The sequence below is a fragment of the Branchiostoma belcheri genome, unplaced genomic scaffold (genome assembly GCF_001625305.1).
Source record: "Branchiostoma belcheri isolate BF01 breed outbred unplaced genomic scaffold, Haploidv18h27 scaffold3, whole genome shotgun sequence".
NCBI classification, from domain to species: domain Eukaryota; kingdom Metazoa; phylum Chordata; class Leptocardii; order Amphioxiformes; family Branchiostomatidae; genus Branchiostoma; species Branchiostoma belcheri.
Window position 1 is genome coordinate 3,399,235 of NW_017803909.1, and position 14,811 is coordinate 3,414,045.

At 45.7% G+C, this 14,811-nt stretch overlaps 2 protein-coding genes across 2 annotated transcripts in view; both read left to right on the forward strand.

Annotated features, from left to right (window-relative positions):
- LOC109473857 (uncharacterized protein DDB_G0284459-like) overlaps window positions 1-8,128 on the forward strand; it is a 14,261-nt gene extending 6,133 nt beyond the window's left edge. The window contains exons 2-4 of the mRNA XM_019773966.1: window positions 3,256-3,745; window positions 3,875-3,990; window positions 7,299-8,128. Coding sequence (XP_019629525.1) covers window positions 3,256-3,745; window positions 3,875-3,990; window positions 7,299-8,121 — 1,429 coding nt within the window. The 3' untranslated portion in view covers window positions 8,122-8,128. The remainder of the gene's footprint in view (window positions 1-3,255; window positions 3,746-3,874; window positions 3,991-7,298) is intronic.
- Window positions 8,129-13,250: 5,122 nt separating this feature from the next.
- Window positions 13,251-14,811, forward strand: part of LOC109473447 (cysteine-rich venom protein-like) — a 41,532-nt gene continuing 39,971 nt past the window's right edge. Inside the window, exon 1 of the mRNA XM_019773308.1 lies at window positions 13,251-13,635. Coding sequence (XP_019628867.1) covers window positions 13,369-13,635 — 267 coding nt within the window. The 5' untranslated portion in view covers window positions 13,251-13,368. The remainder of the gene's footprint in view (window positions 13,636-14,811) is intronic.

Sequence of the window (14,811 nt, forward strand, 5' to 3'; positions counted from 1 at the left end):
AAAGGTCTGATAGACACTAACGTAAGCAAGGTAGGAACTTCTGGTTGTGCAAAAGAAAACCCTTATATCCTGTATTCTGCAAGTGTTTTAATTTCTGCCAGTCTCTGAGATGAATGAATTATGAATACCGTCGTGTATTAAACATTTAGAGTCCCGGGAAACAGCCGGAAGGCAAATCTTGTGCCTGTCTCCACTTGCGGGTCCCTGGGGACACATATTAAGGATTGTTTGGGGGGAATGCTCGATGTTCCTGTCACATTGCATCGCTGTTCATCTCCCTTTGTAATTAAGGAAAATTAACACGACTCCGTGTTATGTATAGTAATGACTTCTACCCGCCTCAGCTTTTCTAACTCCCATACTCGCTTCCCTAAGAAGTAAGGGGAAGCGAGTGTGGGAGCCCCGGCATACAAGTAGGATGGTACCCAGGCTACAGCTTTTCTAAAGGGGAAACAGAAATGCACGCCTTTCTGCACGAATTCTAAACACGAAAGCGCTGATGTATCAACTTTCAAAAGCGTTAGAATTGCTATTCATATCAGGCTACTTGAAGTCACAGCTAACAGTGGTTCGTTACTTAATACAAAGCGCGTGCATGATCATGAAAATAGGAAATGCGATCGTGCATGACTTGTTAATGTAATAACCTATGCTGGAGGTCGATGCATCCTGACTGCTACATACGTTTGCAGTAGTGACTTTAATTGTGCATATAGATTACACCGTCATGGGTCGTTAACCAAACTTCACGTTCTGACAGTCGTGAATAGGAATAACATAATAGTAAGCCCATAAGCTTAGTTCATGCGCAACAAATATTAGTTTGGAAAGCAATAATCGCCCCATTATTGCCTAGCTCATGTTCCTAATGTTTCAGTACAGAAATCCAAAATTCAATAGACCTGATATCTGCGTTCAGTGACCCATGGTAAGCCATGTACCGGCCTTTATGTCCTTACCCTATATTGAGCATATAGTAAAGGAGATGTTATATGTTGTAAATTTGGTCGCGCTAGTCTGAATGGACGCAGCGATAAACATGAGCAAGCCGTAAACTTAATGTTATTGGCTTTTTGTTGAATACATCGCCTCTGTCACATTCACAGAATTGACGATCACATTTGGTGAAAGCTTCTAGGATCGCTGCGCCTTACGTCTGAAGAGAGGCATACAATATTAACCACTGCCTGACCAAAAGAGATTTGGGTTTTTGTGGAGTTGAACACGATACGGAATTGTTAGACGGTACTGGACGATAAAGTTGGGCTGATTTGAGGATTGTTTTCGGATAGATATCGTACATTTCTGTCAACATCTTTTGAAATTGTTCACACGGATTCTACATTCCCATTGTTGATATTTCTCCCGAGGCAGACGTGATGGACAGGTAAAGTAGAAGCCTGCATCTGTCCGCCCACGTCAGGGAAACCCGTAGTGACGGGAAAACTCCGGCGAGTTGTCAGAACTGACGATCAATCAGCAGAACGGCTGTACACTCTCTCCAAACTGACGCCACTTGACCTTTCCTGACATCCCCGGGGACAGAAGTGGTTCTAACAAGCTTTTAGCGGCGGTACATCATTCCGGGCACATAGGCAATCCGCTCACGCCGGATTTCACGATATCGGACCGCACGCGCCACACATACGGGAGTAAGCTGACTTCTAGCAGCGAGACAATCAGAGTAGACAGCGCGCTAAGCTTCATCAGTCAAAGTGACAGGCCGCAGTAATTAACAGCACCACAGTTAATCATGTGTCCGATCAGCACCAAGGACAGAGCCCGTGTGGTTAATTGCTTAGTTAGTCTACGGGCCCGTACGTTTATCGCGGAAGAGCGCCCATTTATATTTGCTCGAATGGGTTGGATATTTAGTCACGCTTTGCCACCCTCTCATGTAATCACACTGGCCAATTGCGAATCTGACTTCTATGTATGGACGTTATCCCCACGGATGGTAATCTTCACGGCTTTCTGTAGCCACTAATCGAAAACTGATTTTCAGCGATTGCAGGCTATTGAGTAGGGATAATGGTTAGCCCCTTGCTTAGCCGATGCGTGTGTAGATACTTGTCAGTTTGATACTCAGTTAACTTTCCTTTGAGTCAGCATATCCTCTCAACAATTTTTCACAATTGTTCCGTGAACTCTTAGCCTGTGTTATACAAGGTCTTGGGGGCGGCAACCTTCGGGCGGGCGGCCGCCAGGAGAGCGGTTTAGTCAGGCTATGTGAACTCTTAGGCACACAGTTTCTATAATATTTCTACCACCTAAAACTTTTCAGCTCTCCCAATCGAACTGCTAGTGTTACTGGTCTAGCTGACTTTGAATTACATTTGCCAGTGGGATTTCTGGACCCCGAGTAAGGCCGCCCCATGTCTGTCCCAATGGATTTTATGAGTCACATTAATCTTTCTCATAATGCAACTTCTCAGACCAGTAAAGCTGCCTATGAAACCCAGCCAGACTTATCTCTGTCGTTATTTTATGTGGGGATATTGCCCGACTGATAGCTAGTCCCGTGGATTGTTTAGATAATCCTTATCCAATATATTTATGTTGTTACTTGACGGAAGATTTGTTGGCTGCAATCCCATAATAATCCCCTATAGGAAACTTTGACACTGCAAGTATAAGGGAACACTCAGCTGCTGAGTCAACCATTTCACGATAAGTCCGTGTTTAAAGATAGATGGTATGTTGGGTTGTGATGAATGTTCTCTGCTTGGTACCGGGTCATATCTGTGCCAAGGGTGCGGACACACCGTGCGCTAAGGCGTTTCCACATTGGCTTTTTTCCACGCTTCATAATTGCTTTACGAGAACGGGCCATGAATCATTTGAACAAGAAGATAACCCAAACAAGATGGATTTAATATTTTCGTTCAGTGGTTACAATACCTATCAGACTTATATATCACATATGGGTATGAAAATAATATTTTTCTGTTTTGTATGTATAGTGGTCGGGTTCGTATCAGGAATGTTAAGCGTACAACAGACGTTGCAACCACAAAATGCGGGACAGACGAAATCTCTTTTTTCATATTCATCATCATGGCAGAATTGTACACTGCAGTCAAGTGGTGTACAACATCTACTCTCTCCCAATATTCAGTCATGTCAAAAGTAAGACGTAGCCATCCCAGTGTGAGGTGTTGCAACAAGATAACGCTAATCGTTGAGACGTCTAGTGTCTTTATTGGGAAGACTTGCAGTCATGTCTGACACGGTTTCATTGATTATTGCTTGCAGGCTGTTAGCGGATGGACAGGACGTCAACAGGAAGACCACAGGGGGACGCAGCGCGCTTCTCATCGCCCATGCCCGCGGCCACAGTCAGTGCGTCGACGTCCTGTTGGACCAGGGGGCGGACTCATCAGATCTTCCCAGCGGTCAGGTTCAGCGAGCCAGCGAAGTAGCTCCCGTGGAAGACAAGCAACAGCGCGCCGAGGAGCCGCCGACCTTCAATCGGCCGTCAAGTAGCTCCACCGTCGGGACACAGGATGAAACTGTAACGGGCGACATCTGCAAAGGGAAATCCCAGACAAACGATTCGGACGCACACGAGTCCTCGTCGAACGGTCCGTCCAATGTCGATTTAATAGCGCCCCCTAACGGAAGTAACAGCCAATCTACAGCCGACTCAAAACGTCAGAACTCCCCAAAAGAAGAAAACGTCGACTCTCTGCAGGAAGTAAGAGGCAAAATTGACAACGATGACGACTTTGATAGAGAAGATAATGTGAGTATTGTCCGGTAGATGAATCTATTCATACAACCATTGATGAACACGTACATTCCCATTTCAAAAGTTAAAATTCTTTGCATATGAGTGCTGCTTTGATGTAGCTTACTACTCCTACCGTTGTAGGGTCATACGGACAAGGTGGACAGACAGAAGCAGTTGTCCAGGGCCCGCAGTGCTGGTCGGAGAAGCTCCGCCCCTGTGGTCAGTCTGGTCAACAGGCCAAGCAGTGCACTTGTTGGGTAAGTACACATTCCCTTCTCCCAGCTTCCTCCGATATTCCAGAAAGGTATCTGTCCAGTTCCAGTCTTTCTTAGACTTATCTTTTGGTTCCGCAAAACTTAACTCTGAAAAGCTATGGCACAGACAGCGTGTTTCCGCTTCCCTTCTGGAGATAGCGCTTTAGTTTGGACAGACTATCAGTTATGTTCGTCCTCTAGAGGTAAGAAAATAAACGGCGTTGGATTAAGTCATCTATCAAGGTACGGGCTGTATCAAAAGGCGCAGGCGATCTGTGGATCCTGCTTGCCCCACAGTGATCTCCATCATGAACATTTATGGATTTTGCTGGGAGAGTCGCCACCGAGTCGTGCCTTCCATCCACATATATTCCTGGGAGCCAAACCTGCTACACGTATTGCTTTGGGTTATTGACAGGGCCTCCTATCTACCTTGTATGTCACAGTTCCCGAGGAAGTACGTGGTCTGTAGATGCAGACCGTGCCATAGGCGCACAGTTAGCTAGAGATACCATTATCATACTGTATGTATAAGACAGATATTGTACATTGAAGAAGCAGAATAACGGCATCTGTAGAAGATATATGCATGTTGGAGTCAAGTCCCGAACACCCTTAACCCCGGTCTCTATTCATCCCCATAATTGGAAAAGCGCCCGGGACTGAACTTGACCGGAAATAGACCTTCATCTCGCACAGCCGTATATTTCCCATTGTCAGGCCATTATCATAGCCTTGGCAGAGATAATGACTTCGCTGGAAGACCTCGTAAAAATGACAGTCCTCATACATCACCAGACAGCGCCTGTGGGACGGGGATTCATCATCTTATTCTCCAAGGAGACATTCCGCAAGAAAACTTCAAAGTCTGTTCGAAACTCAGGAGTTGGAATTAGAATAAGGTGAAGGGCATGCACCTTGATGAAGCGGTTTGGAATCAGGAATCAAACTTAGTATACGTGCTCCATTTCATGGTTTATCTTTCCCGATGAGTGATTCTGCTGACCAAGCCGCTCAGACCTCCACTTGTCTCTATTACAGGCTGAATAACTAGTAGAAATCGGCCTAAAAAGGGGAATGCAGGCAAATGGAGCTGCTCTGGGCGGCCAACTCTTCTGGCCAATGATATCCCCCTTTTAGACCGGTTTCTACTATCTATTCAGCCTGCAAACGTGAGGCCTCCACGCCTTACAGCTCTAAAGTACGGGACCGTGAGAGTCAAACTAGAGGTGAATTGCGCGGATAGAACCCTGCATCCCAAGCTTAAGCGCTACTACTTCGCCACCTTTGGCATGCCACTGTGTTACATAAGTCTGAAGTGAAAGATACAGCCGTCACCAGATAAGGAAAAGTTTACACCGAGAAGGATGCAGGGATAACTAAAAGTGATCCAGCGATGCGATTATTACAAGTATTGAACTGTGGCCATCATACGACGTTAATGATCAGTTAGATCAAAAGTTGTCCGACACACGAAGAAAGCCCGTTAAGAATATATCATTTCCAGGTTTAGATAAAGAGATTTACATGTCATTTTGCCAGGAAAAGAATGCAGACACGACAGACTAGCTAACCTACAGTACAAAGCTCAAGTACTATATCTCAGAGGTACGACAAAGCCCGTTATGAATTTATCATTTTAAAGTTTAGATAAAGGGATTTACATGTCATTTTTGCAAGGAAAAGAATGCAGACACTAGGTAACCTATACTACTCTAGTACAATGCTTAAGTTTGTGATAAGGGCTCGTTCTTCAGGAGTCTTATCATACTTCCATGCAAATCGCCCCCTCTGAGCTGTGCACGTCGTTATATGTCTCGTATCTTTCATGGAAACCCAAAGGTGGACGCCATCATCAAGGTTAACAACTCAGCCTTGGGCGTGTTCCAACTACCCGCGCCGGCAGATTTGCGGAGGGAATCTAAGATCTAAATGCTTGTTGACTTGCAAGTAGGGTTATGTCGAAAACGTTGCAGCCCGGGGCAACTAACTTTGTGCGGGGCAGGCAAACGCCGAGTGGCGCCGAGAACTGAGCCTGGCTACGGTCTGTCTCGTGTGGGCTTGCCTCGCTCATGTGAGTCCAGCTTCATCGGGATGTTACGAAGAGAGGAAAGACCTATGGATACTTTTACCGTGGCTTGAGGCAACCAATGAAATTTCATCAATCATATCGATCTAAAACTGTAGACCTCTAGGATGCGAAAAGAGCATTTAAGACGGAACGATATGTCTTTACGGATATCCTTTAAGAAACATTGAGACGGACTGACTTGACCGCCGGTGGTGCAGTCTATCACACCGCCTTCTTCTCATACGTCTTGTAATGATCAAACTTCTTAATGGAAGTATGACGCACCGAAGGCGATCAGATGACGTTCACCGGGTGACAAAGGCGATACCTTGAGTCGTACTGGTGATTTATCACAGATCGTACTGCGTAGATGACTTTGTTTATATGCTTGGGAAGGCCCTTTTCCTTTTTATCACATCCTGACATGACGCACAGTAACTCTGACCTGCACCGTTCAACCGTTTTCGAACCCGGGCCTCTTCGTCATGAAGACGTCGGATATTATGACAAAACAGTCTGTGTATCAAAGGGAGATATAATTACTCTGGGGGAGAGTAGCGTTCTTGCTTGTCTTGTGATTAACAAATTAACTCTATTTAAAGAACGTTGATCACATCGAGCCTTGGTAATCCATAATGTACAGGCAAATTACCCCCGAACTATGTGTGGTTTTGCAAAGATAACGCAGAAAATGGAACGCTTCAAAAGTTACAGTTTTGGTAGATCCCCAGAAAAAGTTAACGTTCGCGCAACTTCAAAGAATCGCGGACCAACCATGCACAAAAATTTAGACACACATATGTACGTTTGCCGGTGATACCACCAATGATAAAGGGCTTGTGGAGGCAATCTCGGCTTACAAACCAATAACGAGATTTTACATATCTTAACGTTCCTCATCTAAGTTGGATTAGACGGAGTTTCCAGTCAAGTTTAGTTATGTCTGCCGCCGTCACACCCTCCAATCAGCAATCACAATCTCTGCAGTCGTCTTGCGCGAATCTTGAGATTGACGTTAATGAAGAGCTTCAAAGCTTTTGATCCCTTCCTTACCCGGTGTGCGGGGAAGATAAAAGCAAAACTAGCACACAAATACGAAGATAAATATCTAAAAATCCGTGTTCTTACAGAACCGCCAAAGTAATTATTGTTTTTTGCAAATGAGAAATTGGAAAAGTTGAGTAATTGCTCGAGGACATTGCTAACACACATGTAAACTCCGTGCTTTGTGTTTCTCCAGGCGGGTGAAGACGTGGGGAGGCACGCCGCAGCCCCGGGTCGCGAACCTCCGCCGGGGGAGTGAATCCAGCGAAGCAGACGACAGTTTGGCGCCGTTACCAGGTGTGACACCCAGGCGCCACCATCCCACCACCATCACAGCCGATGCAGCCAGCATCCTCAAGTCCATGAGTTCAAGAGAGGAAGTAGAACCGATTGCTCCTCCCAACAGTCCCCGACACGCTTTTATCGGCTTAGACCCCGCCTGCCCTCCGGCGCGACCCCGGCCGTCTCTCTCGGGCCGCCGCCTCACTGGGCTCCGCAGAGTCAGCCTTCCTGCGGCGATGCCCAGCGGGGCAAAGTTACCGACCACTCCCTCACACAACCAGAAGAAAACCTTCGATGAATGGCTGGAGGAAGTGGAGGAGAGAAAGAAGTTGGAAGAAGAACAGAAAACATGGGACCGTCTACAGGAGATGCACGAACAGGCCCTCCGCGAGGACGCCAAGTACAAGAAGAGGTTGAGCTTCGATGACTGGAACAAACAAAAGGAACTCGAGAAAATACACAAGATTGAGGAGCAGGAGGAAGATAAGGACAGAAGTCATCAGAAGGAGAGGCGGCAGAAGATATCTGCGGAGGAGTACCAGAAGTGGGTACTGAGAAAGGAACAGGAAGAACTGGAGAAGGAGAGACAGAAACAGAAGGAGGCGGAGAAGGACTACCAGAGGTGGCTGAAGTTAAAGGAAGAGCTGCAGGAAGTAGAGAAGAAGCTCGGAAGGGTGTCGCTGAGGCCGAAGAGTACACAAAGACGAATGTCCCTGCAGTACGCCGCCAGGAGCTAGAGGCACAACCATGTCGGAAAGCTAATGACTTTGTCCCTTCAATGCCCACACTTTCGACCATGTTGCAGTTTGGTTGATATTCGCTGAATAAGTTTGACTTCAACACCTCTCAAGTAAGTCATAGTTGTAAATGGAGATCAGGACCAGGCTCTAGAAACTCATTCCTGATAGTTCTACCTACCTACAGAGACACACGCCCCTCTTTCTGGAGACGTTTAGAAAAACTCCACATTGAGATGTGATACAAATTCACCATACAAATTGGTGGATATTAAAAGCTGTACAGTCCTGTATAATCCATGTTATATAATTGCATGTAAATATGTAACGTCCTATATTACAGGAGTGGTTTTGGGATAATGATGATCAATACTCAATTAACAAAATTATTTTTCCCTGAATGAAGCTTATGAGCAATATACGACATGATTCTTTAAAATCTAGTGTGTATTATATATTCCACATGTTCCAGCCTATACAGTGGATGTAGATAACTTGTATTGACTAGCTATATAAGGAAGAATAACTTGTAAAAACAGAGCTTTTTCACCACATCAAATGCACTGTCGCACTCTCTTCATGTCGGTAGATTCTGTATTCGTACTATAGGACCAACTACTGTTGCCCTTTGACTAAAATGTCTGCTACTTGAGACCGAAATATATGATCCAAACTACATCTGGCGTACAAAAACCACCGAAACGTTTAATGCAATTTCAATAATAGAATGGGAGCAGGGCCGTTAGAACTGTACTCTCGGGGGGTCAACCGACTGAACCAGGTGCTCCATCACCGTCTGTGGACCTTTGGCGGGAAACTGCAGCTGATGCAGAAAAATGGCGCCCCGGCCGGGTGGTAATGATGCCGGTTTCTGGTGGCTGCCAAACCCATGCGCGATATGCGGCAGTTTGGCAGGTCAGGGCAGTCCCGGGCGTAAATCAACGGCTAAGGTGATGGTTTTTATTGCATGGGGGGCAATCAATGCCCGATCAATATCCCCAAATGGCAAATTTGCCGTGCCCTTGTCACCCCCGCGGCGCAACAAAGCCCGTCCATCACTGCCCTGGGTGGGGGACAGAGCGGAGGGAAGGGGACTTATGATGGCGGTAATCACCCTGTCCGCTCCGGTGTCCGGGGACATGTGTGGATGATGTACATAAAACCTGTAATTATTCTGTCAATAAATCTCATCGTCTATACTTCCTCCTGTGTGTGTCTGTTCGATATTAGCACATTTTTGTCAAGAGCCTGCTAATATCGGGAATGTAAGAAAAACCGTATAATATTTAGATTACCATGATTATGTTTTACCGAGTGTCCACGTCATTGTGATAAAAAATTTCAAATCACACAATTAGAGAGTGTGACATAAAACTGGTTAGTAACGCTGAAAATTTATACTCTGCAATAAAACTTAACAGCAAAATCTCTACAGAAATGTATACTTTTATACAAACATAAAGAATAATATAGAGAACAACATTGACATTTGAAACAATTAGAAAAAATTGCGACGTATTCGTACTGAGTAACAAGTTATGATGTTGGGCTTCCAACATGTTGGCATTGAAATTTGCGAAAATGCCTTCCAAATGTGAAGTGACCAGTGCTTTATGAAGTTCCCGTCTTGCTTGGAGGAACTGCAATATTCTCTATCAATAAAAAGAATCAACTCGAACATTTCAGACAATGTAATACATAAATCATGATCTTGGCGCGATCATGGCGCTTTGATGCTGTTGTGAAGAGGCGTAAAGCACACCTGTATATATGAATAGTCCGTTCCTGAAATCCCTGCAAAATTGCACAGCGCAGTAAGACCCTTTTAGGCAAAATTCCAGGTAACACGACGATAGTGGATCTATCTAGCCATCGTTTAGATTGAAATGTATTGTACAATGATCAATCATCACTAACGAGTACAAAGCAGAAAAACTCCAACTGCAGCAAGATCTCCGAACAATATTTCCCCAGACCCCACACAACTTAGTCTCCACTAGACTCCTTTGCAGGCTGAATAAATAGTAGAAATCGGCCTAAAAAGGGGATATGATTGGCCAGAGGAGCTGGCCACACAGAGAAGCTCCATTTGCCTGCATGGAGACTAACACAACTGTGGGAAACACGTAACCGGCTTATTCCCGTCTTGATCAGTGAGCTGGCTTGTAGGCGAAATATGCCTACAGACCACAATGTCCCTCTGGGCACGGAGAACCTTACAAAGTGAAAAATTGCCTCTCCAGCTGAGTCTATATGCCACCCATCTGAATCATAATCCCCGTGCTGTGTTGTGTATTACTAGAAGTTGATAACATCTACAGTCCACTAGATTGTTTACTGTGGTGAAAACGCTGCGTCGCAGTTCTACAGATGACTACTGACATCCTGAAATGCACACGACGTTTCCGTGCGAGCGAGCATCCCTGGTGTGCCTCTGTACGGATCCATTGATGAAGTACTATAGGGATGGGCTCACATCTTCAACTTCTTCATTATGCGTCCCGCTAAAATTACATTAGGCTCGCATGGATGACAAATTGTCCACCATCGATTGGCAACCGTCAACAGAATCTAATCATGGACCAAAAGAATGAGTTGGATGAAACGAGTAGCATACGTTAGTCCCTAGTGAAAAAAAACACCATCCATTTTTTGTGTAGACGTTTGGTAGGTGATCTTGTTTTTCCTTACATTTTTCAGACCATCCTTTTGTAGTGATTACGACTAACGTTTATGATAGGTAGTAAAATGAAACATCGGGAAACAAGAGGAACTCTTAGTTCCGCAAAAGGCCACGATTCGTTCTGGCATTCCTTCCTCATCCATTAGAGCATTTACGACTGGTTCGGTCGGTTTCCTCCTGACTGGATTAAGCTCAGCGCGGCTGGTGATATACAGGACCATTTCCCGAGAAGATGGGAGTGGGACATGGTTTACGTGTCTATTGAGATGGCTATAAAATAAGAGATACAGTAGAATATTACCGGAGCGATAATTGAATTCCAGAGAGGAAGATGCTTACATGATGACAGTTGCATGTTTGTATATGCAATATAACCTAATGTTGACTATTAATCATGTAGAATATTTCCCCTATGTGTATACCAGCCGTTAACTTCATAACCTGCAATATTATTATTAAACATACCGATTAAAGTCATTTGTAACTTATGAGGTTGACTTTTTCCTTGGCATTTTTGCCTGGATGTCCCCAGCCTGCTGCCCGACCTCTGTGATTGGACAAGCTGCTGAACACTTCCCCTCGCGACCTGCCAGGACGTCTTCAAATCCTGATTCTCTCCCCTGGGCCATAAAACACTCGTGAGCCGACGTTTATGGCAAGGTTTTGTGTCTTTTTATTGCCACGCTATGGCCACAGGGCAGCCGAGACGACTTAACGGTGCCAGGAAGTGTCCGTTGATGGACTGAGTTGCTGATTCCCAAGCAGCCCGTTGTACGTCTTTAGTTTATAACTTCGGAGATCGTATTAATGAGCTCTGAGTACAAGTCGTCGAAGTCGGACTGGGAGTCATCAATTACGTGTGACGAAAATCTCTACTTGCCTGAGAACCTTTCCCGGGATACCGTCATAAATCTTCGGCATTGTGGTGCTTAGTCAACGGAAGGGGTAATAATTTGTCGTCCCCTGATTGGTTGAATGGGCGGGACACAACTGCGGGTAAATGTCAGTGTGAAAAGTCGAAGTAATCTCACAGTGTAGTGTTTGTAAACTTTCGACATGTTCACATTTCGCGTGATCTAGAACACCGGTGCTCCATCTTTTAGCGCTTTTGCAGAAAGAAGAGAAACAAGAGGAATACAGACCATACTAGAAAGGTAACATTTGCAAAGCAAATGCATAATGCTTACCTTACCATATGGTCTGCTCTGTTAATTCTTACTCATTTTCACATGTGGTGACAGGAGTCTAAATCCCTCCTACTATGAAATTGCAACATTATGCAACCCAACACCGGTTACCATGGTGAGAGACCCATGGACCAGGTCAGAGGTCATTGTTTGGAGAAGAAGAAGAAACTGAGCAAAAACAACATGTTTTCCTTCGGTAAACCATTATTCCTATATCACCTTGACTTAACTCTTGAAACACCCCCACAACTGTTGTCGTGTACAAATACCAGCGACCGAATCCAATTTCACCTTCAAGCCGTTGACGTCTATCTCCTTATTTGATCTTTTCAGATTATTAGAAGCATTGGTAATTGTTGTGTTCCAATCAACAACTTGACCGGGCGCTGTGCCGAGTCTGACAGTATGGCAGCAGTAATAAAGAAATGACATTTCCAGAGCCAGCAGAGCGGGACCTGACGGGTGACCTGGGTAAAGTTCCCGACCATGTCGGTAAGGACCCGGTGTTTGGGTTCTTCATATAAAAGGTTTTCATCCAATTTAATCGATAGGTCTAAACATAAATGCATCACTAAGTCAACCAGTCACGTCTATGGCTGCTTTACGTAATACATATTCTACATGTACCCGGGGAAAGAGATAATAATTTTGCACATTAATTTTTCAGTTTACCCCATTACAACATATGAAGGGTAGGTACCGCGGAAGGCATCATTGTTTGTGCTAAGCATTAAAAAGACCTATGACAGAGACGATTAGAGAAGTCCCTTTGATTAATCTTACTGTCCTATTGTACATCAATAACGCTATTAGTCACTTTGTCTGATAAACGCCTAATCGCCAAACTCAATATTTCTGCTTATAAGCTTGCAGCGATTTCCTCTGTTGTTCGACATATCGCTATCCGATAGTTGATGATAAGGTTAGAAAAAGTGGCAACCGACAAAAAGAAATCTTTCCACAAAAGAACAATTATCCATCGCTAATAGCCATGATACGCGTGATTTAACGGGGATCTGTGGTGGTGGTGCATATTTTGATACATGTCACCGCAGCCCTAAGCTAACGCCGTGCCGCAAGGTAAGTACGCAGTCGTCTAAGCCGCGTGCGCGTCACAGCAGTGTGAGGGAATCCCATAGAGACAGAGCGCGAGAAAGTTGAGCCGATTGTAGTGGTTGGGCTGCCTCGTCTTCATTGCGACCCACCCCACGTAGGCAAAGTGTGGGTCAATACTTCTTCAGACTGCCAGACTTCCCACTGCCTGGCGGTGCGCTGGCACACGGACTCGCGTCGCGGGACGGAGAGGTGTTGTGGGACTGACGCCGGGAGAAGGCACGCTTGTTGTGGTCCGCTTTCCGGATAGACTAACCGCTCGTCATGAATCCGTTTTTCAAACTGCCGGGCCATTTTGGCGTCTTCTTCCTCATCCTTGCCGTCGTCGCTGCGGAAAACGGGCGCGCGCTGGCTGACGATGTCGGCGGGGAGGTTGGAGGAGGGACCAGGCCGAGAGTGGCACGGAACGCCGTCCCGCCGTCCGGCCTGCCGCCGACGCGCTTCACCCCAGACGAGATCCACCAGATAGTCGGCGTCCACAACAACCTCCGCAGCAGCGTGACGCCTGGCGCGGCCAACATGCAATACATGGTAGGTACCCTCTACTGTACCCTCTCCTCACGACCTCCTCATGTGGAAAATCGAATTACCACCTCCCTGGTATTAGATACATCATACACAGGCACACTCCCTGTCAAATGTGCAGCATTAGGGCTTCGCTGAGCGTGTCATAAGTTATCCCTCCTAATCCGCCAGTAGGGTAGGAATGGGCAATAAGAGACCGCCATCATACACCAGAACCTATTCCTGTTATTGCGTCTGTGAGATTCCTGTCGACAGTAAGTCTATAATGGACTAGAGATGGGGATGCACGAAGGGTTATCGGAAAAGCAAACAAAGCGATCTGCCGAAAGGTGAGCTGATTTATACGAGATGTAGCCTCTCAACGACCTCCGGACTTCAGGACCAAGGCAGCCTCCATTACCGACTTCCTACAGAATACGTCTTACCCGGTCTGGTACGTCGGCTCCCGGCGTCTTCTGTCTTTCCAGCGGTAACTGCAATCTACGAAGCCACTTGGAAAAAGGGCCTAGAGCGGAAAACTGAACCGCCTGATGTGTAGAAGGAAGCTTGATGTTTTTCTTTTCTGTCCCTTTAGTGATGGCAAGCTGTGCTGAATAATGGTTTTCTTTTAATGTCTTGAGTTTATGACAGACGCAATGGATGTATCTGAGATCACCGCCTCCCTCTCCGGCATCCGTTATTTTCGTACAAAAGTTTCAAAGTTGACAGTTTCAAAGTGATGAGCTTTACTAGCTTTAGTCGGTAAGCCCATAGGCCCGTCGAATAAGATTGCTGTTCTGTACTTAAATATCATAATAGATTATTCTCAGAAGTCATTCCCGCCACCCTCAACTGAAACAAAGTCTGACGGCATGGTCTTCGGAAGTTGGAGTATACGGACTTCTCTCGGTAACACTGTGGCAGCAGACACACACGGTGTGCGCTCTGTCCGCTGTGCGACGCGTTATTTCGACGAGCTTTTCCACATTGGTTTTAAATCGCCAAATATTGGTATTTATGACATACTAAGTTCTAAATACAATTTATGAATTTCTCCTTAACAACAAAACACCATATCTTGATAGAGAAATCATATCTGACAGGACCCTGTCTCTACCTGCTACCTATGAGTTACCCAGAGCTATAGATCTTTCACGGCCGCGAGTTGTGACCCCCCCCCCCTCCGTGTGTCCCAACCCTCCC